This window comes from Apis florea, unplaced genomic scaffold (genome assembly GCF_048593485.1).
Source record: "Apis florea isolate Af1SG1 unplaced genomic scaffold, ASM4859348v1 contig_2274_pilon, whole genome shotgun sequence".
In the NCBI taxonomy this organism is placed as follows: domain Eukaryota; kingdom Metazoa; phylum Arthropoda; class Insecta; order Hymenoptera; family Apidae; genus Apis; species Apis florea.
Window position 1 is genome coordinate 1,089,594 of NW_028256550.1, and position 15,672 is coordinate 1,105,265.

Genomic DNA, 15,672 nt, shown 5'->3' on the forward strand with positions numbered 1-15,672 from the left:
TTGCTTTTTAACAGAGGGAGAACGCAAGAGGAAGAAATTTTCAAATTTTTATAACAAATTTATGAATGCAATTGATATTATTCATGAGTTAAACCTTTGAAAGAAGTGTTAAAAGTTAGTGAAAAGATAGATTTGAAAAATTTTTAAAAATCTCGATATTTCCAATTTTAAAAAAATTTATACAATAATTTCAAATTATATAATAGAATAGTCTCTCTAATATAATAATAAACAAAATTTATTATCAGTTCAAATGATATGAATATTAATTAAGTGAAATTGTTTCGATTTTTGTTAGATAACGATGTAAAAGCTCGTATTAAAAATAGCTCGAATCAAAAATACATTCAATAATGAAGAAGGCGGATTTAGATTTTCTAAGATTACATTTCGATCGTATTTTAGCTATGCAAGGAACAAAAAGTGTTATAGCAATAAATAGTATAATTTATATATACTATACATAACTATACTATTACTATACTATACATACATAGCTACACTACATTCCTTGTATCAGTTTCTGAGAGTCTTTTTTCTCTGTTTTTTATTATTCTACAGAAAGAAAGAAGTGATTTTAATTCAATATGCAAGTGGAAGAATCTTTATTTCAACAATGAAATGTTTATATATACTCCCATATCTGAAAATTGTTTAATGAATAATTTAATGAAAGATTAACAAAAGTATATCTAATGCAATATCTAATTTCAAGATATTCTATTATTGGATTCACAAATTCAAAAATAGTATATTATTTAATTATCAGTATGTTAGAATATTCACAATAGCGAAGAAAATTACAGAAATGATATAACAGCTTAATGGAAATATGATTTTTATATATAGAATAACTTTGTATAAAAATTTTTCGATCTTGTTATATATATATATAATTATAATGTTAATTTATTTGCATAAAGTTAACGATCTAAAGTTAAACTATCTAAAGCAATTTTTGTCAATATATATATTATATATTTATTATATTTGTTTACACATTTGTATATATATTGATAAGAAACAAAATAATTTTGAAAATCCAATGAATTTTGCAAAAAGATTTCATACAGTTCATTGTTTTATATGTGGCAACCATATTATCTTATATAACAAATTTCTATATTTTCATTTTTTGGATGAATTTCATAATAATTCATAAAAATAATTCATAATACTACTTATATATATATATATATGTTTATGCATATGTTTTCAATGTTACTCAACTACTCTTTAATTGTTTATTACTATATTAAATCCCTGCATTGTCTGTATTATTTACTACGCGAGGAAGTAAAAGAAAAGTTTGATAACTATATTAAAAATAAAAATTTCTAAAAATAATTATTATATATAATAATTCTCCTTCTTTCTTTTCTTTATTTTCATTTGATATATTTTTTATTCACTCAAATAGAAGACAAAAGTATATAATATAAATTATCTTACTTTTATACTTAAATATTTATGCAATTTAAACAGAAAAATTTTTTGAAAAAATTCTCAGAAGATAGAAATTTGTCGAGGAAAGAGTATTTGATTTTTTATGTATTATATATTATACTATTTCACTGTTTCATAATTATTTAAACTATCGATTAAAATTTTTTATAATTTTTTATTTTTAATTTTTGTTTGTTGTTAATTTTCTTATTGTACAAATAATTAATAAATCTTTTAGCAGACGATAGTTTTCGTTGAAAGAAACTTTTTTATCTGAAAACTTTCTTTTTATATCTTATTTACAAATTATAACGTAAAATCAAAAAGCCGAAATTTCTAGGATATTGTATCCTTTTAGAATAAATTTAGACAATAAAAAAAAAATAGCGAATTACGTAATTATATATATATATTACATTTTCAAAATTTTATAATTTTTTTGAATTTCTCAGTTGGAGATTCTTTCCTATTAAATGTAATAATTGCGTAATTGCGACCACGACTCGTTTCATGAGACGAGTATTGATCGTTTAGTTCGCGATCTCGTTTATAATTTTTTTCTTTTTAATTTTTTTTTTTTTTCATTTATACAGAGACCACGTTGACTATGGAAAGGAACATTAAGTTAAAAAATCGACAAAGAGTACAAAGTACCCATGAGCCATATAAAAAAGCTTCCAAAGCTTCGTCGTGGCTTCGATTAATTAATCATCTTTATCTATATACACGGTATAAAAATAATCAAAATAGCTGCAATCGTTCTCGATTCGAGGAATATTCCCCATTTTTTTTAAATGTCACGCTCTATTTTTAGTTATTTTACCTTGCCACTGAAAATCTTCGACTAGTTCGACTGCACTGTTCGCGATAATTATCATATCTATCTTATCATTCTGTAAAGATAAAATTATTTTTTGATAACACGAAGATTTTTTTATAATATAATTTAATATAATAATTCGAAATATTACAGAAATATGTAAACGTAATGTGACGATTTATATTTCTTATAAAGAAGTTTAAACGTTAAATTATTTTTTATGAAAAATAACGATTGTAAGTTATTAATAATTGAAATGAATATCATTCGTTCGAAAATTTGATACCGATTTATGAATAAAATTGTTCCATAAATTTTGTTTCTTTTTGCAATTTTTTCTTGAATAAATATAAATAAAATAATCGAAACAGTAAAAATTTTTATTTCAATTGAATGAAGTTTTTCAAATTAACTTAACATCCGATTATTTTCTCTTGATGAAAAAATAATAAAATATAGGTTTTTCAGAATTAATGCAAATTCAACTCGACAGTTATATCGATTTAAAAGAATAGCTAATCGACACATGGTTTATCGTGTATATATTAGCCAATATCTATGAATTTCCAGATTTATGCAAAAATCACGAATTTTGCATGTTATACGTGACATGTATACGTAATAGCGTGGAGATCCATGTTCTGTCACTTTTACCTGTGACTTACGCTTTCTGTGAATGTATAATACCTGTATGATTACCTCCAGTCATGCTAATATTTTTGCGTTAGCAAAATATAAATTTTAAAAAATGAAAAAAGATTAAGGAAACAAATTCTTTCACACATTTTATAATTGGATTTCAAACACTTTGAATCTATATGTGTTTATATGATGAAAAATTCAAATATTTTCAAATACAATTTAAGCTCGGAATTCTTGAAAGTTTTGAAGAACATCTTGTAAGGCTTCAAAATCTTAATAGATTATTTTGAAAGTATTGAGAATTTTAGAGACAAAATTTCTCGTACAATAAAATCGAATTCAATATAAATAAAAATAATGAATGAAAAAAAAAAAAAAGATTTATTATTAACGTATATTTATTTTTCTTTTTTACAAGAATCACTTATCGAGAATTCCAGACTTAAAATTACATCAAAATGATTCGAATCTCCATAATCTTGAAAACTTCGAATTGTGTCAAAATTAAAAATCTGAATCATTATGATTTTTTTTATATTTCTTTTTTTCAAAAATACATACGATAATTATTTCAAAAATATGATATTGTAATAAATATTACTGAAATATTTATAACGAAAAAATTCTAATTTTTCTATTCAGTGGCATGGTTTTCTAAATTATAATAAATACAGACGACGAGAATAAATTAAATAAAGAAATTATTCGTATGTAACATGAAAGGATTTTAAACGAGAATCATAAATAACGCATAATCCAATCATTAAAGCTTTAGATTCCATCTTATGGAAAATTTATTTAGATTTTTAAGGTCATATCAAGGTCGACCATTAAATAGTATCACAACTTAATAATTGATAATTAATTAGCATTGGTACATGCATATTAATTGCACGTATCTGAATAGAAGTGCACCCATTTAATGATTTAACATCGACATGACATTATATCATTTCACTAGTAATTTGAATATGTTTTATCGATCAAGGCACGATTGCCTGTTGCTCGCATGATAATTAACGTATTTATTCATTTTCATCTCGTTTTATCTCGTTATGAAATATATAATGCTTGTGTTGCTCATCTGTAGACAACTAAAAAAAAAGTTGCTACATTTGTATCATTATTATTATTAAAGCCTTTTTACATTATCCAATTTTTATTCGTATTAAAATGAATGTCCAATTATCGACCGATATAACACTCATTTTTCATGTCGCCATGTTATACACGTATAATAAATGCAGCATCAAAAATGTCTGGTAAGAAAAAAAAGAAAAAAAAGAGAAAAAAAAAAAAAAAAAAAAAAGAAGGAAATTAATAAGACAATTTCAATAGAATAACGAAAATCAGATGATAAAATCTGGATAATGTGAAAATAAGCAAGATAATAGTTGTAAATATGTCAATGTCGATCAGTTACCGACAAATTGCCAATCACGTGTTGTACTCTCAAGTGGATGAGGACTCGATGACTTTTATATTATTCGACATGCGTGGATCTTTATCGAATAATATAATTCGATTTTTAAATTCACGAAGTGACAGTGAACAGAAACCGTTTAAATTATTTAATATTTCCATGTGGAATCGGATATCGTGATCAACAAGCTCGGTTAATTAGAATGTTTCTCGAAATATATGTCTTTTTTATTTTTTTTTTTTATTTTTTTTTTTTTTTACAGATGTTCATCATTAATTTACGTATTCGTGTACGTTCGATTATCTTTAAATTTGGTACACGAATGTAACGTTATTATGATCGTATGTTTTTCCTTGTTTTTCCAATTGAAAACAACAAAGTACAATCCAGCGACAAAAACTCGCTTGTCTGCATCGTGTCTTATCGAAAATCGATTACATCGAATGTATTAATCCGTTAATCGTTGAATTATCTGACGAAAAACAACTGTGATACATATAATTCTCTATGAGAACGGTTATCATCTCAATCGTTATTATTGAAACGAATCGTGAATATATTTTAAAATGGTCACAGTAGAGACATAAAGGACATATTTTTATGATGAAAATATGAAAAAAATAAGAATGAAAAGTTTAATGAAAAAATACATTTTTTTTTAAACAAGATAATAAATATAATCGAATCTTTATTTCTTCTAAGAAATAAATAAAAATATTCATTCCATATTTTTTTCTTTTTTTTTTTTTATAAAGAATCTCATATTTTGGATGAACAATAGATATCTCCAAAGTGATAAATCATATGATTCTGCAACTGTTTTGCTGATACTTAAACACAATTAATTACAAAATTTGATCCGTTTATTAAAATTTGTTATATCCAAAACGTTTTAATACTTCTTTTAAGATTCGAATTACAGAAATTCAATTTCATTGAATTTTAAGTATCTTTTATGAGCTATCAAGTTTTTTTTTTTGATTATGCATAACATATTTTAATAACAGATTTCAATATTTTTAAGTCTACTAAGTATCGTTAATTGTTTATACCATTTTTTCTCAAACTACTTCAAAAATAAAAATATAATCACGAGACGTTTCAAATCAATTAATTTGATAATTTTAGAATGTTATATTTCAATGACGAGCTAATTTTTCGATTAACAAGTTTTTTTTTTTTTTAAAGGAACAAAGTCGCAATCTATTATAATTAATATCTCTTTAATTTACTAAAAGTTGTTTTTAACAAAATAAATACAATTGTAAACATCGATACGACTAAGTATCGTGAACCGTTTTTCAACGAGTACAAAAATTCGGTGGGAAATATAAATATTAAGTTTATTATTGGATTTGGAGTCGTGAAACTATTACAGTGTCTGATTGCGTATTATTTCATTCGTATAAATTATTACGATATAAAATAATAAATATTTAAATCAACAATAATAATTACATATTTCAATAACGTTTTTTTTTTTTTTTTTGAAAATTTATATATTATTTAATTCGTACATGTGAAACATTTGACTTTTGTCATATGTGTGTCATATATGTTTTTTTAATAATTTTATAAAAATTCAATAAACGAAATAAAATTATGCGTGAAATAAATTGTTACAGAATGTTCAAAGACATATTTTTATAATCGTTTCACATATTACGATCTAATAATAAAATACTTGATGAAATATTATTTATGAAAGTCTAACAAATGCCTGACTAGTAGATGCAAAAGAATAATTTAAATTAATAAGCCACTAAATAAATAATGATATTTAGCAGATCTTACAAAATTAATAAACAAAATCGATAATTTCATTGAATAAATGTAGGTATTTGTAAAACACATATTGTAAAAAATAGAAAAACTTTCTATTTTTTTTATGGAAACCGAAGTACCATACGAAGAAATGATTCTATAAATAATTTTAAATAATTTTACACGTAAACAATTTTTCATTTTCAATAACCTTCTACTTTTTAAAAGTATCGCAGTTTAGTTTCCATATCATAACCAATTTCTTTAAAAAAAGAAATCTGTAAAATCGATTAAACATATAACACTATACTCTAAAAAAAAAAAAATAATAATAATAATAAAAGCCAATTAAGCTTTCAATATCGTGACTAGAATAATAATTTAGTTTTAACAAATCCTTTCCAAAGTTGTATGATTTTATTTAATTGATATCAAAGGCAAAAATAGAAAATCTTAAAAAAAAAAAAAAATGAAAAAATAAAATAAAAAGTCAATTTTTCCTTTAATCAAACGTTTGTTACATCTGTGCGTTAAAAAAAGAAGAAGAATGTACATTAATACATTTCCATGGATCGATACGCCATTGATTTGTAGCAAAGAAAAGGTTGAAAGGGTTTAATAAGGGAAGAGTAGAAATGAATATCTCGATGAAATCTCCAGGTTTCAATGTTATGGGAGCACTCGTGCGACACGCGCATTGTCCACGTCAATTAATCTCCGTGGTAATTACACTGCTATGTCCACGAATGTGAATACTAAATTACAACGCTGATGATTTGATGAAAGGCCAGCTGACCTGTTTTTCTTTCTCTCTACCCTCTAGCTAAGCTTTACTTTTTCGTCCCGAAATTCGAACGCAGTTGCCATTCAATGAAAATAATAATAATAATGTAAAATCTATTTTAATTCGTTTCTTCCCCTCCCACGTTTTAATATAAAAACTTGTTTTCCAGAATTTTCATTATCCGAAATAATAAGAGATACAAGATGATACGAGAATTTTCTGATAATGGAACACAAACTTTTCTTAGACGAATATATTTCTATATTTCGAGGAAAATAATATGTTTATTTGTGACAAAATTAGGATAATCATTTTTTTTTTTTTTAATATTCAAATAATACAACCTCGTAAAATAATATTCAATTTTACCATTCTGTTTTTTAATGCCAACGTATTTCTAATGCTTTCGCCAATTTTATAGCACTCCGTCGTTTTCGAATTTGTTTCAAATATTTTCAATTTCGTTTCAACAATTTAATATTGAACGTTTATGTTTCGATGTGTTGTAGACTATTGCGAATGTGATTTTAAAATTAAATTTTATTTCCATTTCATGATGAGAAAAGGCAAAATGATCTATTTATATTATAATCATAGCTCGGATAATAGAATATTCGATTAATTTTAAACGTTCAAATATTAATATTTGAATAATGCGAGGTTTTAAAATTATATTTCTCTGTACAATTTGAATTCTGATGAAGGTTGAACTAAAAACAATTTAAAAGATATCTTGGAACTTTTTTTTTATGAATCTGATCATTTTTAATTATTTAAAATTTTCATCCAATATCCATTTTCTGAGAATCAATCTCCACCCTTCTCTTGACACAAACAACAAACATTGAACTTCATTTTTCTTTGCTGAAGAGAATTTGGTCACAAGTTTTGGTCACGTAACCGCATATAACACAAATATTCTATAGAAAATAAATAAAATAATTTAAAAGCTCAAATGCTTTTACAAATTATCCTTTTATATATCTGACAAATATTATTCATATTTTTAGATACAACAATGATTGTTATCAAAACAAAAAACATGTTGTTTTTTTTTTATTTATGATAACAATTCAGAAATGTAATTAAAAAATTATAATACAAGAATAATATTTTCCAAAAATCAAATATTTAAATTAAAGAAATGCATTCATGTTCATATTTTGCATTACATTATGTCCAAATTGTTATAGAAATAACAATGTGATAATGTGTAATAACAAAATAATTAATTAAACATATGTATGTAAATAATATATAATAATAACATATACAATAATTTTGTATATAAGAATAAATCGCACATAATACAAGGATAACAAGACAAAATATTCGTATGAGCGATAAATGAAAAATTATACAAATTAATAAGCAAGTTTTAATAAGATACTGATTAAATTATGCATCTCTTTCCAATCGATACACGTAAGAAATAATAAAGCAGAGCTATTAAAGAATATTGTTCGTCTTATTTCTTGCAGTTTTTAACAAAATTGTAAGACCAAGTTCTCTCATTATTGAAAAATGTCTAACGTTCCATCGAACACGTTGGATTCATGTTGAATCATCGGATTAATAATGTTAGCAACTATTTGTCATGTGCAAGATATGTCACAAGGCTATCGCATGATGGAAACATGCATAAATTACACGTATCACCTATGTGTGAGATGTAACCAAATTCCAGATTTCGTCTCTTGTCTCTGTGAGGTACAATTTGGTTTCTATCGAATTCAATTTATAATATCAAGTGTTCTTGAAAACGAGATATCCTAATCTACGTATTTACGTGTACAGTACATTCTTTCTGAATGTTTTTTTTTTCGTTTTCTTGATTTTTACATTGGAAAATTAAATCGTGAACCAAAGCTAATTATTTAATTTTTCGAAGGATAAATATTAACCATATATTCTAATCGTAAAATTAAAAACCTTTCAAACAGTACGTTACTCATTTTATGTTAGTCAGTTTCTATATAATCCAATTTTTCAAATTGATGTGTAATCTTCAACTATGGAAAGGATTTAAGTTAAAGAATTCTAAAATCGTATATCTATCTCGAATACAAATAATATTAATTTTGAAATTTGACTGTTAATTAATACCAATTATTTGCGTCACGACGTATATTATATACATGTATCCATTTGTATCTACATGTACATAAACCTATCTGACGAGTAATGAACATCGATCACTAAAAATTAGTCCAATTTCATATGGAAACTTACTGGCAAGCAAAAATGCTATTTCGTTAAAATAATAAATAAGAGAATCATTTTGAAATGAAATATATCAAATATTCTGCTAATAATTTCCATGACAAGTTGATTTAAAATTCGAACGAGATTTCATTGCAATTTCACAGTGATGTGCAATTTTATATTTTCCAATAGATCGCATTCTGTTATTAAAAATGTTAGATCAGTGTGAAATGACAATGGCATCATTTGCCTAAATGGAAATCAAAACGAAATAATAATTAATAATGAGAAATTATGTGGTACATACGCATATCGTGAACGATGTTTCTTAAACCGTGTATAATCACATTTACAATTTAAAATCACATTTTAAACAATATGTAGAAAAGGAACAAAATTCTCTTTTAATTTTAATTTTTCACGAACACGAGAATCGCGTGTAATCGCGCGGCGATGGAAATAATTTTCCTCGAATTCCACGTGTTTCGAGTTGCCGTGTAAAACGTCGAATTAGAGAATGTACGAAAATCAGACTTCTTCAATTCATCGATTCATTTTGTCTTTTTTTCATCACACCACGCGTATTTCCAATTTTCCTTTCTTCATCGTTGATAAGAAAAAATGTGAATCAATTGTCTTGCTTCTTTTCTGATAAATTTTTTTTTTCAACGATTTTGCAAAATTTCATCGATCTTTCATTCATGTTTTTTTATATAATAAAAAATGATGCTGGTGTTAATCCTCGAAATTGAAATTTCGAGGAATGGAAGACACGCAAGTTGGAGAACTTCTCCGAGAAACGTGTTTTATGACGGCTCGCCATTACTTTCGCGCGAGAATCATTTAAAATAGAACGAAACGTTTCTTTAATGTGAGAAGACAATGTTACACAATTGTTCGATACACCTGCGCTTCCACAACTTCCATTTCTCATCGAGGCAATATAATATCGCTTCAACGAAATCGATCCTATAACTTATTGCTTCTCCATTTCTCTCCTATCTCCCATTCTATTCTTCTCTTTTTCCGTCTCTAAAATATGGCGTGTAACAGAATGCTTTTAAAGCAACTGGCCAACAATCCTCCTATGAAGTGGAAGCGTTCTAGAGTTTCTTTTCTTTCTCCTTCTCTTCTTTCACTTCTTCTTCTTCTTCTTCTTCTTCTTCTTCTTCTTCTTCTTCTTGTTCAACTCATTTCTCTTGTTGGTTACATAAGCAAACTTGGTAACAACAATTCATTTTGAGATATTTTCTATATTTTTTTCGTTTTTCGATCGACTTCTTCCCGTTACTTGTTTATTTTAAGATTGGTATCATTTTTTTTTCCTTTTTTTATTTTTACAGTGTGAACGATGATATGTTTGTTTGAACGATGCACGTTTTTTTGTTTAAACTCGATAATTCAGTGCAAATTTGATGAACCATGTTCGAGAATTAATTGTGGTTATTGATATTATTTTTTTATTTCTTTAAATATTGTCTCACTGCATACTTTTTTATTTAAATGCTCACTTTTAAATATTTATATATATATATATATACTATATTATATATAGTATTGTTCTTTATATTTTTCTGCATCGATTAACATTTATAAACTTTCGTCGAAGCTTTTGGAAAGCTTTTAGAAACTTTTAAAGTTGTAATCTATAATAAATTGTTTTTAATAAATTCTTTAACGATTTTTACAAAACACCTTTTCGTTTATTTGAAATATTATTATTTTAATATTTTTAGATAGAAAGTAATTGTATTAATTTAAAAAAAAAAAAAACAGTATTTTTCTTTCACTCTCAATCATCACAAAATTAGCGCATAAAAGAAGAACTCGTATTACATATATATATATATATTTTTTTTTAATCAACACTTTCGTCGATTTGTTTAATAAAATATTTGCATTATGAATTATCATGATTTTTCGACATAAACAAGATTTTTTTATAAACTTAGAACTTCAAAAAAGAAATACGTTCGTTATTATTTCCTAGGCTTTCAAAAGGCCGTCGAAGATACTCTGGCATTGTCTGATGGAACTTGTGCTGAGCCACTAAGCTGGAACTAATTCTTTTTCACCAGAAGAATCGACCTCTCCAAGATTCACGCCACTATCTTCCCTCTGTTTACAGCGATAGCCGAAACACGTGGAAAGAATAGCGTCCTCTTCTTTCCTCTTTCTCCTTTCCAGTTCACTTGGAAGAGCCACGATATGCTTCACAATCGGATGCACAAGTAATGATTCTACGCAACACCTCTTTCACGATATTTTCCCAACCAACGATAAAATCAGGGGTTGGAGATGAAGCTCGAACGACACAGCTATCTTAATATTGGTCGAAATTTCCATCAATATTCTTCTCGTAGTTGTGACCTTGTTTCGAAAGAACAATGAATCCTTATAAGATTTTCGACAGAGAAGAATCAATATCTGTGGAGATGGTGTGAAGAATGAATTATCTAAAACGAAGAACTGTTTAACACAAAGATATACATAGAAGTTTCCTAAGAGGAGCAGCGTATCTCGATGGAATATCTTCGTAGAAATAGTACGATTGGAGGCTATCAGCACCTTGTCACTCTCCGCCTCTCGATTATGCAGTGTATCGACTGCATAAGCAATGCAGAGTATGTCCCGCATCTAAAACAGCACAGTAATTTCGCTGGCGCTTCTTCGAGGTCGCATCGATGAAAAATATGGATGAAATAGTTCTTGAAGATTCGAGCCTTCGTGATCAACGTTCAAAACCCGTTTCTAACTGGTAGAAATTTCGAGACAAGTTCTCTTCACCAGCTTGCAATTTCTTCTCTCTTCATCTGCGCAAAGATTCTTCTTCTTCTTCTTCTTCTTCTTCTTTCAACGATTAATTCACCTTCTTTCTTGAACATTTGCACAGCACGAGACGCAATAAAAGCTTGTCTCCTCTTCTAACGAGAGAAAATGAAGTAGCGCTCGAAATGCCAGAACTTCGTTTGCCGATTTTCTTTGATATCTCACGGTTTATCTCGAGCGCGTCGTTTCGTTCCATCGTCGGTGATTTCCTTAAATGAGAATACTGTTGTGCTCTTATCCGAGTAAAGTAGTTCGTAATCTTTGAAATATATAAATCGATTCGATTCTTTTGAGTCTGTATGATCTCTGCGTGAACAGTTGTTGAACACAGTCGAGTCTTCTTTTAAGTTTAAGTCGTTTAAGTATAAGCGGGAGCACGATTTTCTGATTCATTTTTCTCGATGTCCAAAGACGGAGATCATCTTTGAAACACAGAAAATCAAGAAGGTCTGATATCGTGATATCAATCTTCCCCGCGAATTGGGTTCCTTCATCCTCGATCCTCAGAAACACCTAATATCGGTAAGAAAAGTCTGTGTTGTCTCACAAGTTATCCCAGCAACTCGTCCCATCGTGTTTGCTTTGAAAACAGAAACGTCGACCAGTCGAAGATATACACTTTTTGTCGATAATTTCTGTGTTCGTTTCTTCCTTCTCCATTTCCTTTCTTCGATGGATTATAGCGAGCAAAGAATCTCTCTAACTTCGAAGTTAAATCCGTTTCAAGCAGGTTTCAAAACGATTCTTCGACAATTGGTGACGCTTGGCGACACTTTAAAAATTCCATTTCTTACGCGTCACACACGATTTCTATATTTTTATTTCCTTCGTGCCACTATTGTTCCTCGAATTCATTCATTCGACTCGATCCCCTCTGATAAAAATGTATCCACGCTTTCCCTCCCTCTCTTTCACGCGAGACACATTTTTCCAAGCTGAATTTTTTTTTTCAATTTTTCTTCTTTTTTTCCTCTCTTGCTACGGATGACGAATACTCAAACAGAGCAACTATTTGATAAATAAAAGCTGAAACGTAAGCAAGGTACGGCACGACTAGATCCAGCCGTTGTTCGACTTTTTCCTCCCCCTCCAACTCGGCCATTGATCCAACTCGCGTGGTTCCATCGATTTTCAAGCATTTTCGAGGCCCAGTGGGTGGGAACCGAACGAACACGTTCATTCTTGCGCACGTGCCCTCTGATTGCTTGATTAAGCTCGTCACCGTGTCCGAAAGCACGTCTCCTCCCTTCTCCCCTTTGTTTTCCCCGGGCGTTCTGTGTCAAAGAGAACGCACGAACGCGGCGAGGAAGTTGGAAGGCGTGCGGAGAAACGTGGCGGCCCAACTTTCCTCCCGCCGTCTCTTTGATCGCGTCCAACCAGTTTATTCGCTTTCCTTAACTTTTCCTCCTCTCCTTCGTTTCTCCTTCTCCTTCATCTTTGTCCCCCGCGTTATAATACCCACTCGGAGTTCGCGTGCACGTGCCTTCCTCTTTCTCTTTCTCTCTCTTTCTCTTCTCTCCTCCTCGGTTGGAAAATGAAAAAAAAAAAAAAAAACTCTGGCGAATCCGAAGCGGAGAACGAACGGAGGGCCCCGGTTTCAGCACGACGCTCGTGATGCACGGAAATCGTCCCCTTTTTCCGGCTATACGAGTGCCATTTAATCGCTTACGTGAAGTACGTCGCGAGCACCGCAACCACCACGATCACTATAGCCTGAATCCTGTACACGCTGGCGCTATTCCCGATCGCGCACACCTCGTCGGTGTACGGGGCGCAGTGTACCTGCAATCATTACGAAAATTACGTAAAGGTTAAATTAAGGATTTGTGGGCGACGCTTTCTTCTTCTTCTTCTTCTTCAAAAAAAAAAAAAAAAAAAAAAAAAAGATTTTAACCATTTATATTTGTGTTTATATCGAAGAAGGTTATCAGTCAAGTAAGAAGAGCCATCTAGAATGTTATATTATATTATACATATATTTGTTAATGTAGATATATATGTATAATAATAAAATATAGGATTGTATGGCGACATATGAATGAGTTTTGAAAAGAAATTTAATGGAACAAGCACTGAAACATAAATATAACATATACTTTGGAATGACAGAATTTAAAATTTAAGAACAATAGAGAACAGAAAAGAGAGACAAGTATGATTTGGTAGCGAATCGCTCTGCACTTTTATACAATTTTAAATCTAAAATTATATGGTAACATAGGAGGGTGTTATTATATGCACCGATAATATAGAACTGAGTTGGAGTTGCCAATTAGAGGCTTATATTCATAAGCAAAATACTTAAAATTGACTTTGGAAACGAACGAAGTAGGGAGCGAAGAAGTAGAAGTAGAGACACTGAAAACAACTAATTCAGAATCGGTATTAGTTAATGAAGACTAAGAACTAATATAAATATATCCCAACTAAATTTTATATTAAAATATACAAAGTAAAGATATTAAAACTATTTTCGTTTATCGCTCTGTTCACGTTCTTCGGTAACATTTGGGCCTCAACGAAATCACGCTGGTTAACGTGTTAAGGAAGAAAGGATCGATTTTTGTCGATCGGTGTGGAAGAATTGCGTCGAATTAAATTTTCAACGATTTCTCTCGATGGACATTCGCATTTAGACGTAGTAGATCGGTGCAATGCTATCGTGATTTATTCGTTGTTTTCGATGTGTATCGCATAATTCTGGGTAGGTTAATGGTACGTTTTATTTTGTTATTGTCATTAAAACATTGGAAAAGTTGGAAAATATACGTGTAAAATCAATTCGATTATTATTCGATTTTACTTTTTATAATTCGCAAATTATAAGGAATACGAGAAAAGGTTTTTTAAACAAAAGTTGTTTCTTTTCGCGAGGACTATATATGATTAAAAAAAAGAAATAAACGAAAGAATTAGTAATTTGTTTCGCAATAAATTTTAAAAATTGTTGAAGTTTTAATTGTGCGATGATATGAAAAAACAGAATAAATAGTTTTCGAAAATGGTAATAATAATTAAAAATTTATATCATATATTTCTGTCTTTATTGGATCAGATGGAATAGAAAAAAAAGAAGAAACTTATACGCATAACTATTTTAAAAAATCATTTTCGTTTTTAATATAGCCATCGAAAGAAACAAAATGGTGATTTCGATCTATGTACAGAACAATCTTTGTTTTTACCATGGAACGGCCTCCACATTTGAAAAATTAACTAACTGTTTAATAAGTAATTAAAATGTTTATCTAACAAATGCAGAATCTCAGAGTATTTTATTATTGGATCCTTGGACAAGTGTATTACGAAACGATATACCGTCTAAATTAGCCATGCAGAAATATTTAAAATAAGAAAGAAAATCACAGGAATGATATAACCTTTTTGACTTATTCTCACATATAAAAGAACTTTATATGGAAATTTTCCGATCTTGTTGTTGTATTGCATAACTATGACATTGATCTACATGCATAGAATAATATCATTAAATTACAGTTTTTATCATTCACAATCAACTTTTGTCACCAAAATATTACACGATGTGTAAATTTGTTTCTTTACAACAGGAATTCTTACGACGAATTCTTACAAATTTTTATTTTTAATACATTACAACATTTTTTGGAGGATTTTATATCCACCATAAAGAATAATTCATAATGTTATTCACTTACTTGTATGCTTTCGTCCGTTCTTTATTCAATCTGATGATATTAAAAATTAAAAAATTTTACGACTACATTAAAAATAAGAAAA

General features: G+C 28.4%; 1 protein-coding gene across 7 annotated transcripts in view; it reads right to left on the reverse strand.

Annotated features, from left to right (window-relative positions):
• LOC100869913 (uncharacterized) overlaps nt 1-15,672 on the reverse strand; it is a 255,212-nt gene that overhangs the window by 164,166 nt on the left and 75,374 nt on the right. The window contains exon 6 of one of the 7 annotated variants that reach the window (XM_003695233.4): nt 10,917-13,695. The exons of the other annotated variants lie outside the window; for them this stretch is intronic. Within the exon in view, the coding sequence (XP_003695281.1) occupies nt 13,579-13,695 (117 nt within the window). The 3' untranslated portion in view covers nt 10,917-13,578. Of the gene's footprint in view, nt 1-10,916; nt 13,696-15,672 lie in introns of those variants that run through there. 7 annotated transcript variants of the gene reach the window in all.